This window comes from Lithobates pipiens, unplaced genomic scaffold, assembly GCF_037356315.1.
Source record: "Lithobates pipiens isolate NorthernLeopardFrog02 unplaced genomic scaffold, aLitPip1_a1.2 Scaffold_13, whole genome shotgun sequence".
Taxonomy (NCBI): Eukaryota; Metazoa; Chordata; class Amphibia; order Anura; family Ranidae; genus Lithobates; species Lithobates pipiens.
The window spans coordinates 204,464,547-204,481,030 of record NW_027507718.1 but is presented as its reverse complement, the minus strand read 5'-3'; the positions used below and the strand labels follow the sequence as shown (position 1 = coordinate 204,481,030).

General features: G+C 43.8%; 1 protein-coding gene across 2 annotated transcripts in view; it reads right to left on the bottom strand.

The window, feature by feature from the left end:
- The window catches only part of LOC143974587 (signal-transducing adaptor protein 1-like), a 167,614-nt gene that overhangs the window by 66,002 nt on the left and 85,128 nt on the right, over window positions 1-16,484 (bottom strand). For both annotated transcript variants that reach the window (XM_077476134.1, XM_077476135.1), the window contains exons 3-6: window positions 14,116-14,229; window positions 10,369-10,425; window positions 4,997-5,193; window positions 920-1,054 (exon numbers count right to left, since the gene is read on the bottom strand). In XM_077476134.1, the coding sequence (XP_077332260.1) occupies window positions 920-1,054; window positions 4,997-5,193; window positions 10,369-10,425; window positions 14,116-14,229 (503 nt within the window). The remainder of the gene's footprint in view (window positions 1-919; window positions 1,055-4,996; window positions 5,194-10,368; window positions 10,426-14,115; window positions 14,230-16,484) is intronic.

Genomic DNA, 16,484 nt, shown 5'->3' with positions numbered 1-16,484 from the left:
CGCCGCTCGGTCCGCTGATCGCGGCACGCGAGCCCGCGGATGGCGGAGGCCTCGTAGGCCTCAAGATGGCGGCGGGTCTCCGCCGTGTAGTAGCTCTCCGGTGCGGCCGATCCGGACGATTTCTGGTGGGACAGGAGCCCGGTCTGTCTGGCAGCTGATGTGGAGGGTTTGGAGGGTCTCCCGGTCAGCGGTGCCGAAGGATGGCGGTGGATGGAAGGAGGATCAGCGGAGCTCCCCCCCCCCCACACACACACAGACAATTCTAATTTGTTTGTTTTTTCTACCCACCCATTAAACATTAACAGTGCTGGAGGAAAAAGTAAACCCATAGACTAATTACTTCAATGAAATCTAATTGGAGTCAGTAGTTTGCACATCTGAAGTCCAATGAATACAGTTAGTTTGGATATGTGGTTTGAAGCTGAAACTTTTTAAGATTGCTGTTCATAAGAAGCATCAGCTTCATCAGCAAATGTGCTCTCTGAAGACATACAATATAGAGCAGTTGATTTGTGTAAAGCTGGGAAGGGATAAAAAGCAATTTCAAAATGTTTAAGCATCCATCAATCGACAGATAAATTGTCTATAAAATGGAGACAGTTTAGTGCTGTGGCTACTCTTTCTAGAAGAAGTAGGGACCCAGCCAAGATGACTCCCAAGGCACAACACAGAATACTCAATGAGGTAAAGAAGAACTCAGGAGTTACAACTAAAGGCTTAAATACATCACTTGAACTGGCAAACATCTCTGTTCATGAGTCTACATAAGTCTGAACAGGCAGGATGTCTATGTCAAAACACCACGGAGCAAGCCGCTGCTCTCCAAAAAAAACAATACTGCGCACCTGAAGTTTGCCAAAGAGCACCCTGAATATAGAATATAATAAAAAAAAATATTTTAAGTTATACTTTTTCATACCTATGTTCAGAAGGTTCTCGAATAGTTACAGCATAGTTCTTGCTGTCTGCCCCAGGCCGCAGAATTAAGTTGCCATTGCCTTCGTCCTTCATGAGCATTTCTGCAGCTTCTGAACGTGTCACTTCGTAAAAGCATCTGTACAAGATTGAAGATCAATGTAATCACAGAATTTTGCAAGATATTGTACAGTGCATGCATAGCTACATGTATATAGTACAGAGCCATATATCTCAAAGAAATTCCTTGTAGTGCTGGGACACCTGTTCTACAGAGCAGGATGAGGTGAATATGCATTAGAACAGTGTTGTAGTGTTGGGGTAATTAGGTGCTAATGCTAAGGGTTAGGTTCAAGTTTGGGAGGGGGAATATGTTAGGAGGGTTTAGGTGAAAACGTAAAACATATGAAAAAAAAAATAGTTGCAGCACATCTCTAAGGCCGCGTACACACGCGTGGACTGTTCGCCCAACTTTGTCCGTCCAACAGTTTCGGCAAACAGTCCGCTCAAACTTAGCATGGACGGACATGGCCACACACGACGGACGAACAGTTTGCTGAAACCGTGCGCGATGACGTGAACGGCACGTACGACGGGACGAAAAATACGACGTCCTATACACTGCATTATAGCTTTCGGCGTGAAAATCCTTTCTGAGCATGCGCGCAACTGTTTGACGAACAAGCCTACACACGGGCGGACTGTTCGCTCAAACAAGGTTTCAGCGGACAGTTTTTCGGAAATTCCGAAAAACCTTGTCCGTCCAACTGTCCGCTGAAACTGTCCGCTGAAAGCCCACACACGAGCGGACTGTCCGCCCAAACACTGTTCAGCGGACAAAGTTGGGCGAACAGTCCGCCCGTGTGTACGCGGCCTAATTCATGCACATTTCACAGTGTTTTTGCCCTTTAAAGACACCACAACTACAGAAAAGTACTGGTGGATCTGCAAGAAATGCAAGCAACTCCTCAATTCCTATTGTGGGCTGACAACACATTTTTTTTTGACTGAGGAATGTCATCCCTGCCCAGTTTTCTTTTGCTAAACTACTCAAATCATTCCACTATCTTCTTCAAAGCACAGGCATGAGTTCCCTGATAGCCCCAAGAGTAAAACATTTAAACTCTTAGGGCCGGTTCACACAGCGGGCGATGCGAGGCGACACGACTCGCCTCGCCTCGCTCCCGCAAGTCGCCCCCGTTCTGTACAATGGAACCGTTCTGAGAGGAGCGACTCGAGTCGCTCCGACTCAGAAAAAAGGTTCCTGTACTACTTCTGGGCGACTTCGGGGGCGACTTGCATTGACTTCTATACAGAAGTCATCTGCAAGTCGCCGCTGAGGTCGCCGCAGGTCGCGGCGAGGCAAGTCGGAGACGCCTCGCCGCGCCTGCAGTGTGAACCGGCCCTTACGGATAACACAAGAAGTGTGCACAGGACAAGGAACAGCTCTGTATTTTTGACAAGGTCAACAGTTTGTTGTACTTATAAAAAAAATACATAAAATGAAATTAATACAATAAACAGTAACATTATTTCAATTGTATATTTAGGAAACCAATAATGGCGCAAATAATAGAAGTTGTTTAAAGCGGTTGTATACTCTTTTTTTTTACTGTTACCTACAGGAAAGCCTATAATAAGGCTTACCTGTAGGTAAAAAAAATATCTCCTAAACCTGTACGGTTTAGGAGATATTCCCCTCGGTATGCGCCGCTGACTGCAGCGGCGCATGCACACAAGGGGATTCTCTGCTGAAAGTCCGGCAGAGGCCGGACACGGCCGGGATGAAATCTCCCGCGCGCAGGCGCGGGAGTGACGATATCGTGGCTCCGGCCACTCACATCGCCGGAGCTGCGATACCCAGAAGAAACGCTGAGGGAGAATGTCAGCTCCCTCGGCGTGGATCGGGCCAGATGTCGGGGCCTCGTTCTAAGGTAAGTATTTCATAATGAGCTAGTATGCTGTGCAGAAGTTGCTAGGGGTTCCTTCAGCATTGGGCTATTTCTGCCACTCAGATAAGTTTCCACTGACACCATTGATCTTTTTAGCTATCTGTAAGGAGGTAATTCTTCCCAATGATCACAAGTGTAAGGACCATTCTTCCCACTGACCATCACACTAATGTATCATGAGTTGTAGATTTCTAATATTTAGCAGGGGTTCCCCGAGACTGGACAACTCAAGGGTTCCTGTGTTGAAAAGGTTGAGGAAGGCTAGTTTAAGGGCTCACTTTATGGACTGTTATGGACCTATGTGTTAAATGTTCCCTTAGATTAGATGGAATTAATGTACATGTATAGTAAAACTTTTTTTTTTTTAAACTGAACTCTAGGATGAAAAGAACCCCTCTGCAATGGTTAAATGCTTGTTAACTCTAATGCCCCATACACACGATCGGATTTTCCGACAACAAAACCGTGATTTTTCCTGAAGGATGTTGGCTCAAACTTGTCTTGCATACACACGGTCACACAAATGTAGGCCCAAAATTCCGAACGTGGGAACGCGGTGACGTACAAGACATACAACGAGCCGAGAAAAAGGAAGTTCAATAGCCAGTTCAATAGCCTTCTGCTTGATTTAGAGCATGCACAAACTTTTGCGTGACAGACTTGTGTGCACACGATCGGACTTACTGACGACAAAACTTGGAAAATTTGAGAAACTGCTCTCAAACATTTGTGTGTGGAAATTCCACAGCAAATGTTCGATGGAGCATACACACGGTTTTGACTATCTGACAACAAGCTTACATTGAACATTTCCTGACGGAAATTCCGATTGTGTGTATGCGGCATTAGGCTGTTCATATATTCTTCTTTTTTTTTTTTTTATCGTTCAGCCAATGGGCTGAACAAGGTGGAAAGAGGAATCCTCCCTGTTGTTCAGGGCTCCCCCTCTGTCGGAACACACTGATTGACAAAAGTTTTCCAGCATTCTCATACTATTTTTGTCAAGCGGGAATGGCTATAGATGGATCGAAATGCGACTGGCCCCTGATAAACTATGGCCAGCTTAAAGTGGTTATAAACCCTTAAGGTTTTTCACCTTAAAGTGTTAGTAAACTTCGTTGACTTGTACCTACAGAAAAGCTGTGGCGGAGCCGCCACGCGTGGCATATCGCCGTTGACGGGTGCCGCGCTCAGTGCGCCTGCGCGCCATACACAGCGATGCCTGTCTTTCGGCAAATATCTCCTAAACCGTGTAGGTTTAGGAGATATTTCTTGGACCTACAGGTAAGCCTTAATCTAGGCTTACCTGTAGGTCAAAGTGTCTTGTAAGGGTTTACAACCACTTTAAGGCTTGGTTCACACTGCTGCAATTGGAAAGTCGCACGGCCTAAAAGGCGACTTCAGTGCAGTTTGCTAGCGACTTCATTAACAGATGTCAATGGAAGACGCTCCAAAGTAGTGCAGGAACCTTTTTCAAATTAACTGTGACTCGAGTCGCAGCGATTATAACGGTTTGATTGCAGTTATTAGGGTGTGACTTGTCATGCAACTTTGAACTCACAAGACACATGACAAGTCACGGCAGAGTGAGCCAAGCCTTAGTGCAATAGAAAATGTGTTTTGTAATTGATTACTGAATAAATTATACAAATTATACCATGCATACATACACACTAAGGCTCCAGTCACACAAGCGATTATCACCCCCTACAGATTACTGAGTCTGGAATGACCGGTATGTGTAAATAGCTGCGAACGCTCAGCCCATACAATGCAAATGAGAGGCTGACAGGTGACTGTTCACACAACCAGTAATTACTTACAGTGATCCTGGCTGGATGCAGGTTGTGACCAAAAGCTGCATGGGCTGAATGGCTGCAGTTTTTAATACACACCTGTCAATCCAGAAATCACCAGTCTGCAAATGGGTATAGTTATTTTTTTTCCTGGATTTGGACAAGTTGTAACTGATTATTTTTAAAATGAATTAGACAAATTATACCCCACTCATCTAATTTATTTGCAAACAGATTACCAGTTGGTAAAGTGGATATAAGTTTTTTAATTCCCGATTACAACAATAGTTTGTTTTGTGAGTAAGCAGGTTGCTCCGGGAACAATGAACTTACAAAGGCATTTGATCTGGATCATTTAGTTTGTCACATTCTTCATAAGTTCCAGGGACAGGCATATCCCCAGAAAGTCTTATAGGTGGAGACACAGGACTTTTTTCTTCTTCTGCTCTCCTGGCTGTTTCTTTTTCTAGAATTTCTTTTAGCCTAATGAGTTGTCCGGGTAACAAAGTCAACCAGCTTGGAACAGATTGCTATATACAAAAAGAAACAGATATTTAAACAAGGTATTCGGATATGGCAACTATTCAAACCTGCACCTTTGCTTCATTCATAAACATAATGTTGAGAGGGAATTGGGTGGAGAGGTCCATACTTTTATTGTTAGCAGATACGATATAAGGACATAGCTTCTCTTTCTACAAATACTGTATAAGGACATAGAGAAGCTATCTACATCACGACAATACATTGCTAACTCCAAAACTACAGCTGTCATTAAATAAATCTGAATATTGTACATGACATAAAAAGTTTAGTTTTGTTAGTACAATGTCATACAGGTTACCCAACGAATGCAGAACTGACTTGGGCAGGGGGCTTGTGGAACCCAGGTTACCTAGAAGAGCGCTGGAAGCTCCCTGTCCAGCTCCCCCAACCCCTCCTATGTGTAAGTCACCCTGTGTCTATTATGGGCACACTGTGACCGAGAACCCCAGTTTGACCTCAATAATATACAAGATAAAGTACACCGTTCATCAGAGACCACTGCTAGATGGTTTGAGGTGAGGTGGGGGTTGCTATGTGTTTGTTAGGTGTGGCTGTATCCCATTGTTCTATTGTGTCTGTCTGCCTTGTGAGCAACCCATTATGGGATGTATATGTCAATGTAGATTAGCTGTGAAAGGGGAGGGGATTCCCCCAGCAGCTCTCCCTGCTGATTGGAGAGTCTACTGCTGAGAAGTTTGAATATCTCTGTGTGCATGTGTTCAAATAAACAGTTCCATGTTCCAGCTTTGCAACTGAGCTAGTCTCTCCTTTTTTTTTTTTTTAATACAATATATGGCTGTAAGATCTGATATCTATATTCAGACTGGAAGGCTGGAAGCACTCAAGCGGAGTGTGGTACATTTCGTTACATTGGTGACAGCACAGTTGGAGACATCCAAACCTCCACCGGGATCCAAGATCAGCATAGCAGACTTCGGTCACCCCAGGGGAGATATAGATCTGGCATCAGGGTTCCCGGGGCTGCTGTGGATCATCCTTTCAGCATACTCCAGGACTGTGTCTGCAGATGAATACCTGGAGCTCAGGCAGATTCGGATAGAGCTCTGGATTGGAGCCCTCCAGGTCGCTGGTATGCAACAGGGCAAGTGCTTTCCAACCCCAGAGCAAATGGAAAGTGACCAGCGGGTGTTGCGGATGGCATTCCTGGGAGAGCGGCCCCAGGAGTAATGGGTGACTGAGTTGGACAGGCCGGTCCAGCAGGAGATCGAGCTGGACAATCATTCTCGGGCTCTGCAATGGTACGCAGAGCAGGAATATTTAGGGGAGACAACAGAATGCTCTCTGGGAGGGATATGACTTTGGCAGCTTGGATTACTGTGGGATAGCCTTACAGATCGTTTTTGTGTTTGGCGATGAAGAGGAACCTACCCTTGAGGACCTGCAAGAATACAGAGAGGCTATGCTTAGTCTTGCAGAGTCTCAGAGCTTAGACCCAATCTGGACTATTTGATAAGGAAGGAAAAGCATCTGGAAAGGCCATACAAGAAACTGCTAGAACACGTTCAGCAGCATGCAAGAGAAATGCCAGTGGAAACTCTGGAGATTGCCGTATCCAAAAGCTGAAGTGCTGACAATAGGGCAGAGCTCTGCTAACCTTTGCCCAGCACCAATAACATCTTCTTGGTTCTACCGACAGGAGATGTTGAACCTCTATCCCCAGACACCAGTTCCAGAGACTGGGGATTTAATAGATTTCTCTGCTGAGGAAGGACAACCTGGTGAGCCTACAGCAGAAGAGCTGGCATCAGGGCCAATTATCACTGAGCTCTGCCCAGCACCAACAGCAGCTTCAGCCTCCCCGAGAGAAGGGGCAGTTGGCCTTTCTCCCATAATACTGACAGAGCTGTGGGATTTTCTGCCAGCAGTATCTGGAGTTACCAGAAATGTCTCCAGCTGAAGTGCTGGCAACTGTACAGAGAGTCCAAGATCTCTACCCCACACCTGCAGCAGTTCCGGAGGCCCAGGGTGAGAAGGAGATGGTCACTTCCCAGCTACAGATTGATATCCAGGGGGAAAAGGGAGAGGAGGTGTTCATCCTCCCTTCCCAACAGTTGGCCAGAGTGGAGAAAGCGATCTTTCCTCCCCAGCAAAGATCAGTGCACCTGGGAGACATGTTATCCCAGCAGTCAGATGAGGATAAGGGAGTTAAAGCAGCTGGCTTTCCTTCACAGCAGCAGATGGCAACCCAGAATGATGCCACCAATGCAGGAATTCCTGTGGTAGTGCATGGGACTTTGATCTCCACTGACCCAACCCCAGAAAAAGTTCTTACATTGGGATAGGAGGATGTCAGCCTCGCTCTGCAAACACTGGGGGATGTTCATCTAGTAACAATGGAGGGGACTTCAGTCTCCACCTGTATACCCCAGGGATGTTGGGCAGTCGGCCCAGATCCCCAACATCCTGATAGAATAAGCCCAGTCACCCTGTCTTCTCTCTTCCTCTGAAAGGACTCTAGGGAGAAGGACCAGTCCGTCATTCTCCCCAGTGGTGGTTATGTTTAACGAGAGAGGCAGAGGTTGGCTGGGTGAGTAATGTTCTGTTTGGGACAATTTGTTTGGGGAACTGTGTGGGTATGGGCATTGCGCGATTGAAACTACGGATTAACTTCAAAGTCAACCCATGTGGGATGTCCTCCTGTGCTAGTCCCATTGTTTTGTTCTATTGTGTCTGTCTGCCTTGTGAGCAACCTATTATGGGATGCATATGTCTATGTAGATTAGCTGTGAGACACATACATACACATATACACACATACATATATACATACATACACAGTTTCTCACAAAAGTGACATTTTTGGAAATATTTTATTAGATCTTTTCATGTGGCAACACTGAAGAAATGACACTTTGCTACAATGTAAAGTAGTGAGTGTACAGCTTGTATAAGAGTGTAAATTTGCTGTCCCCTCAATAACTCACACAGCCATTAATGTCTAAACCGCTGGCAACAAAAGTGAGTACACCCCTAGGTGAAAATGTCCAAATTGGGCCCAATTAGCCATTTTCCCTCCGTGGTGTCCTGCGACTCGTTAGTATTACAATGTCTCAGATTTGAATGGGGAGCAGGTGTATTAAATGTGGAGCTATCGCTCTCATATACTGGTCACTGGAAGTTCAACATGGCACCTCATGACAAAGAACTCTCTGAGGATCTGAAAAAAAGAATTGTTGCTCTGCATGAAGATGGCCTAGGCTATAAGAAGATTGCCAAGACCCTAAAACTGAGCTGTAGCACAGTGGCCAAGACCATGCAGTGGTTTAGACATATGAGTGCTGCCAGCATTGCTGCAGAGGTTTCAGGGGTGGGAGATCAGCCTGTCAGTGCTCAGACCATACACTGCATCAAATTGGTTTGCATGGCTATCATCCCTGAACAAAGCCTCTTCTAAAGATAATGCACAAGAAAGCCCGCACACAGTTTGCTGAAGACAAGCAGACTAAGCACATGGATTGCTGGAACCATGTCCTGTGGTCTGAGACCAAGATAAACATATTTGGTTCAGATGGTGTCAAGCGTGTGTGAGGTGACAATGAGTGAGGAGAACAAAGACAAGTGTTTCTTGCCTACAGTCAAGCATAGTGGTGGGAGTGTCATGGTCTGGGGCTGCATGAGTGCTGCCGGCACTGGGGAGGTACAGTTCCTTGAGGAAATCATGAATGCCAACATGTACTGTGACATACTGAAGAGCATGATCCCCCCTCCCTTCAGAGACTGGGCTGCAGGATTCCAACATGATAACGACCCCAAACACACCTCCAAGATGACCACTGCCTTGCTAAAGAATCTGAGGGTAAAGGTGATGCACTGGCCAAGCATGTCTCCGGATTTAAACCCTATTGAGCATCTGTGGGACATCCTCAAATGGAAGGTGGAGGAGCGTAAGGTCTCCAACATCCACCAGCTTCTCATCATCTCATCATGGAGGAGTGGAAAAGGAATCCAGTAGCAACCTGTGAAGCTCTGGTGAACTCCATGCCCAAAAGGGTTAAAGCAGAAGTAAGCTCATCCATTTACCAGTTTCAAAAAACTGTTTCATTTCCAGCATGTGCCGGAAATGTAAGACTCCCATTGTTTGTGCTCTCAACCAAACTGTCAAACCCTCCAATGGCTGGTGTCATAACTGAACACATGTGCAGCATCATGGCAGTTGTAGATTAAACAGAGGCAAAGATGGCAGCTTCCTTGGCTGAAAACGGTAGGGGGGGTCTACTTACACTTTAAGGCAGTGCTGGAAAATAATGGTGGTTACATTATAGCAAAGTGTAATTTCTCCAGTGTTGTTACATGAAACTATATAATAAAATATTTACAAAAATGTGATGGGTGTACTAACTTTTGTGAAATACTATAAAATTATATATATATATATATATATATATATATATATATATATATATATATATATATATACACACACACACACACACACACACACACACGCACACACACACACACACACACACACACACACACACACACACACTGTATATAGCAGCAATAATTTTAACGAGCAGACAGATAGTAAGAGTGCCTGCCCTGACCAACTTTTGTAATAAGGAAGCAAGGTGAGACAGGGATTTAAACAAGACATAGGAGGTCAAAAAGTTTATTGTTTGGAAAACAACACTGAGACTCCCTAAAGAAATCATTGTAGCTTTGGAGAATTGGAGTCTCTTTTGGATAAGTAACGCCAAGTACATAACCAGAATTTAGGGCTTAATGGCAGTAGGGCTGAACAAGAAAAACTGAAAGCTCAGGAGGATCTGCTGTACTAACTATCCCAAGTTAGTACAGTGATCTCCCCTGCTGTTTTATTGTGTTTCCACCCCAACCCCCCCAGCTAGAACACTCGGTCAGCACTCTCAACCATTGGCTTCTGTTGGGCCGACTCAAGTACACGTGGGCCGAATGTCAGCCGGTTTCTATTTAACCAGCCAATACTACCCGGCATTCGACTCGTGTTTACTAGGCTTAAGTCATACAAGTAATAATATAATAAAATTAAAAAGATACAGGTAAACAGTGGTCAGTCTAGTCACTGGAAAACAGGGACTTTGTTATCGATTGGAATCCCTCATAAGGAGGCATGAGTTTTAATAATGGATTGAAAAAAATATTTTTTTTAATTGTACCTCAACCACGGTCAATATAAAGCCTTTCCACTCTTCAGCATCTTCAGCAATTTCTGTCTGCAAGATAATTCAAGTAAAAAGAAAATGCCTTTTATTTAGCATTAACAACTTATTGTCACTTTATTTAGCATTGTAGACATATTCAAAAAAGCTTACAGCTGTAGAAAGAAATGATCCAATGTCTGCATTTATTAGTGGCAGTATTGTTTAGGTCCATGTCACACCAGTCTTCCTTTCAATAATGTCAACTTGCTTAGGGAGCACTTATTTTTAAGGCCGTGTCACACTAGTCATCCTATCACTGGTGCCACTGACATCAACCTGCTTTGAGAGCATTTACCTGCTCCCACGGCATCACTCCTTCACTATATATATTCTTTAGGACCATGTCACACTAGTCAACCTATCATTGACCACAGCTGCCATTACAATTCAGCAACCCAACAGCTCCTATCATAAGCTTCTTCTAGGGAACTGATAGGCATTACAGGAGAGTGATACTGAACCACAGGGAGAGGAAAGAGCCAAAGGCCGACTCTGCTGGGCCCAGGTCCCCCTGGTGACCCAAAGGGGCCTGGAACCAGTATGAGAGGACTGACAGTACCCTCCTATTGACAGCCCAGACACTGACTTGGTAAGAGATCAATAACTGGCTCCTACATCATCACTACAAACCAGCAAGATGTCAATCCAGTTCTGCTCCCTCACTGGCAAATACAATTTTGCAGTAATTTGGCATGGTAGTAGCAGTTGAAAGGTCTCTTCGGCAATGCTGCTGTTGGCAAGTTGCCTCCAGTGACAGGTTTGCTAATGTGGCATTGGTCTTGAAAAGCACAGTAGTGATATACAGACAATCATATACAGACAAGTTCTACAGTATTTGAAATACAATTTAAGATTATGTTTGAGAATACAGTGCCTTGAAAAAGTATTCACACCCCTTTAAATTTCCCACATTTTGTCATGTTACAACCAAAAACGTAAATGTATTTTATTGGGATTTTATGTGATAGAGCAACACAAAGAGGCACATAATTGTGAAGTGGAAGGACAATTATAAATGGTTTTAAATTTTGTTTTTTACAAATCAATATCTAGAAAGTGTGGTGTGCATTTGCATTCGCCCCCCCGAGTCAGTACTTTGTAGAACCACCTTTCAGTTTACAGCTGCAAGTCTTTTGGGGATGTCTCTACCAGCTTTGCACATCTAGAGAGTAAAATTTTTGCCCATTCTTTTCAAAATAGTTCAAGCTCTGTCAGATTGGATGGGGTGCATCTGAACAGCAGTTTTCAAGTTTCAGGTCTTGCCACAGATTCTCATTTGCATTTAGGTCTGGACTTTGACTGGGCCAGTCTAACACATGAATAGATTTTGATTCTAAACCATTCCATTGTAGCTCTGGCTGTATGTTTAGGGTCGTTGTCCTGCTGGAAGGTGTCTTTTTGCAGACTCTAACAGGTTTTCTTCTGTATTTGGCTCCATCCATCTTACCATCAACTCTGACCAGTTTCCCTGTCCCTGCTGAAGAAAACCATCCCCACAACATGATTCTGCCACCACCATGTTTCACTTTGGTGTGTTCAGGGTGATGTGCAGTGTTCGTTTTACACCACACATAGGGTTTTACGTTTAGGCCAAAACATTTAAGTTTGGTCTCATCTGACCAGAGCACCTTCTTCCACATGTTTGCTGTGTCCCTGTCAGGGCTGGGCTCATCCCTTCCTTCTCTGAACTGGCCACTCAGCTGTTGGCTAATTGCCAGCTTCTATCTATCCACAGTGACTCACCTGTTGATGATATCCTGCTTGTCAGTCTTGCCTACTTAAACCGTCCATCCCAGATGATCTCTGCCTTCTCCTTGGTCACATCTCTGGAGATGCTCTCCTGTGTTCCTGTTAAAGACTTGCTTGGCTGACATTCCTTCTGGCTCCAGATCCTGCTTGCTGTTCTATTACGCTCATCTCTGGCTCCCTGACGTTTTGGCTTGTCTGACTATCTGTTCCGGTTCCTAAACTCTGGCTATGTTTTGATTATGTTTACTCTGTTTACCTTTTATTATTATTAAACAAGTGAGATTTAACTGTACTTCTGTCTCAGTCTGATTTATGATTTCTGACAGTCCCCCACTTGGCTTCATGCAAACAAGACTTCTTATGGCTTTCTTTCAACAAGGACTTTCTTCTTGCCACTCTTCCATAAAGACCAGATTTGTGGAGTGCATGACCAATAGTTGTCCTGTGGACAGATTCTCCCACCTGTGTTCCCACCTGAGCTGTGGATCTCTGCTACTCCTCCAGAGTTACCATGGGCCTCTCGGCTGCTTCTTGATTAATGTTCTCCTTGCCTGGCCTGCCAGTTTAAGTGGACAGCCATGTGTTGGTAGGTTTGCAGTTGTGCCATACTCTTTCCATTTTCAGATGATGGATTGAACAGTGCTCTGTGAGATGTTCAAAGCTTGGGATTTTTTTTATAACCTAACCCTGCTTTAAACTTCTCCTCAACTTTATCCCTGACCTGTCTGGTGTGTTCCTTGGCCTTCATGATGCTGTTTGCTCACTAGGGTTCTCTAACAAACCTCTGAGGGCTTCACAGAACAGCTGAATTTATACTGAGATTAAATTACACACAGGTGGACTCTATTTACTAATTAGGTGGCTTCTGAAGGCAATTGGTTCTACTATATTTTAGTTAGGGGTATCAGAGTAAAGGGAGCTCAATACAAATGCACGCCACACTTTTCAAATATTTGTTTGTAAAAAATGTGAAAACCGTTTATCATTTTCCTTCCACTTCACAATTATGTGCCACTTTGTGTTGGTCTATCACATAAAATCCCAATAAAATATGAATGAACATCAGTGTGAACCAGGACTCATTCTCTATAGTTGTAATGTAATGATAAGATAGTAAGTGGTAGGGTATAGGTCAGTTCAGATCTGAACTCCAAAACAGGAAGTTAAAGATGTAAGAAGTTTCAAACATACTCCACACATCTATATTTTTGTTAAAAATAAAAAATAACATTTGACTCTTGTGCGAACCAAGGCTTGCATAGGGGCCTGCTTGACAGGTCCTATATATGAAGTATTTCTTATGCCGCGTACACACGAGCGAATTGTCTGGCGTACTTAGTCCGGCAAACAATCCGGCGGATAGTCCGGCGGACTTTCTACCGAACGGACTTGGCCACACACGGATACAAAGAAAGTTCGGCGTTTGCTAGCGCGATGACGTACAGCACGTACGACGGGACTAGAAAAAGGAAGTTCAATAGCCAGTAGCCAATAGCGTCCTTTTCGTACTTGCTTCTGAGCATGCGTCATTCTTAGTCCGCCGGACTAGCATACTGACGAACGTATTGTCCGCTGAAACCCAAGTCCGCTGGAAAAGTCCGCTGAAGCCCACACACAATTAAATTGTCCGTTGAAATGCGTTTCGGCGGACTAAGTATACCGGACAATTTGATCGTGTGTACGCGGCATAAGGTTTCCAGTGCTGACAAAGGTGATGAAGCAACAATGAAGTGGGGAGTCAGGACCTGGAGCTGTCAGCGTTGATCATCTTGATAAATTTTACATCTATTTCTCATTAAGTTTATTCATACCATTTGCACCACAGCTTATGATTTCATTTAAGAATACAAAAAAGAATAATGCCATTATTTTTGTTCATTAAGCAGAAACAGAAATCATTCATTTCAGCATGAGTCAATATTATTTGCTGTCTGCTTATGTAATTAAACTCACCTTTATGATCACTTCCTCCTTGTCCAAGGTCAATATAACTTCAGCCCATTGTTTCTGATTAGCAGGTCCATCATTTATAGTTGACATGTTTCGCAATTCAATGCTGTCCGTGTACTATTACAAGCAAGATATATTGTTACGTATACATGTTAAAACGTTCATGACTATTTTCTCATCAGTCTAGGTAAGGTGAGAAGAACAATAGTATTAAAAAAATTGTATTGTTTTATATATTGCCTTGCTCATGCACACCTTTCCCTCTTTGCTAGTTTTAAATTGATCACTGCGTCTGCTATCATTGCTTCAGCTGCCGATGAACCTTTGGTGTAAGTACATTTTCTGCAAGCACAGAAAAATACCTGTTGATTCTATTAGAAACCTTGTGTTCTTGTAAGATGTATGTGGCCTGAGCTGAAATTTTAATCAAAGCAAACCCTCTGTATGTGTGGGGTGGGGGGGTGGGGGGGTTGTATTGCAAATAAGAAGAGCAACCTAGGGTGACAGTGCTGCTCCTCCATAGATACAGTATGATTAACAAGCGTAGCCTGCCTAGGACAACAAGTGTGTTATTGGCAGGATCACCATGTGGAAATGAAGCAAAAGTAAAAAGCCTGAAAAGTAGCAAACAAATAGAAACACAACATCCAACCGATTATCTGAGGATTTGGGGATTTACCCCCTTCCTGACCAGAGCACTTTTTGCGATTTGGCACTGCATCGCTTTAACTGACAGTTGCGCAGTTGTGCAACGTGGCTCCCAAAAAATTTACATCCTTTTTTTCCCACAAATAGAGCTTTCTTTTGGTGGTATTTGATCACCTCTGCAGTTTTTATTTTTTACGCTATAAACAAAAAAAGAGCGACAATTATAAAAAAAAAGCATTATTTTTTTACTTTTTGCTATAATAAATATCCCCCAAAAATATATAAAAAAACGTTTCTTTTCCTCAGTTTAGGGCGATTTTGTATTCTTCTACATATTTTTGGTAAAAAAAAATCGCAATAAGCATTTATTGATTGTTTTGCGCAAATGGTATAGCGTCTACAAAATAGGGGATAGTTTTATGGCATTTTTATTAATAGTTTTTTTTTTTTACTAGTAAAGGCGGCGATATGCAATTTTTAGTGTACTGCGACATTATTGCGGACACATCGGACAATTTTTACACATTTTTAGGACCATTGGCATTAATACAGCGACCAATGCTATAAAATTGCATTTATTACTGTAAAAATGTCACTGGGAGTGAAGGGGTTAACACTAAGGGGCAGGGGAGAGGTTAAGTGTGTCCTAGGGTAGTGTTTCTAACTGTCTGGGGGATGGGCTGTGTGTGACGTGACACTGATCGCTGCTCTCGATGACAGGGAGCAGACGATCAGTGTCCTGTCACTAGGCAGAATGAGGAGATGCTGTTTACATCTGCATTTCCCCATTCTATAGCTCCATGACATGATCATGGGTATCCCAGCGACGATCGAGTCACGGTCATGGAGATTGCAGCAGGCGCGCGCATGGCGGGAAATTCAAAGTAACGTACAGGTACGTTACTTTGCCCAGCCGTGCCATTCTGCCGACGTATAATTGCTGACATCAGTCGGCAAGTGGTTAAACAGACAAACATTAGATCTTGATTCAAATAGTGCCTAAAGATAAAGGTAATTTGCTTAAACAAAATGACATGAGCTTCCTCCTACACCCCATGTGACATCACATGCAGTATAAAGCAAGGCATGGGACAGCATTACTGCAGTCTTATCAGCTGAAGCTGATAAGACTCACACAGGCAAACACTAAATAATCAGCACAAGTAAATACTATGAAATAAAACAAGTCAGCTATGAACACTGAAGTAGGGTTGCCATAGAAAACGTTGGATTGAGAAGGAGACTTGTTTAACAGTACAGGAATTGCTCAATGTAAGGACGGAAATGCACTCCACTGTGGACTCAGAAAACAATACTTAAGATGGTGCTGCCTAACCCCTGGAAACAAGTTTTTTTTAAAGTTTCTTTAAACAGTAAGTAATATGCAATTTGGGCTGGATTACAGTGGCTATAGTTTGATAATTGCTTATTATAATGGATTAAATGAAAAGAAGCATCAGAGTGGGAGAGTTTACTTCCTCTTTAACCACTTCCCGACTGGTGCACGCCGATGTACGTCAGCAGAATGGCATGGGAAGGCATATAGGTGTACGGGTACGTCCATTTTTAAATGCGCCCTGCCATCGGGTGCGCGCCGCCGGCGGCGCTCTCGCGTGCCGGTCGGGACCCCCGTGAGTCCCGCGATCGTCTAACGGGGCGGCTGAACGAGGAGATGCCATTATAAACGGCATCTCCCCATTCTGCCTAGCAACAAGTGACCCTGA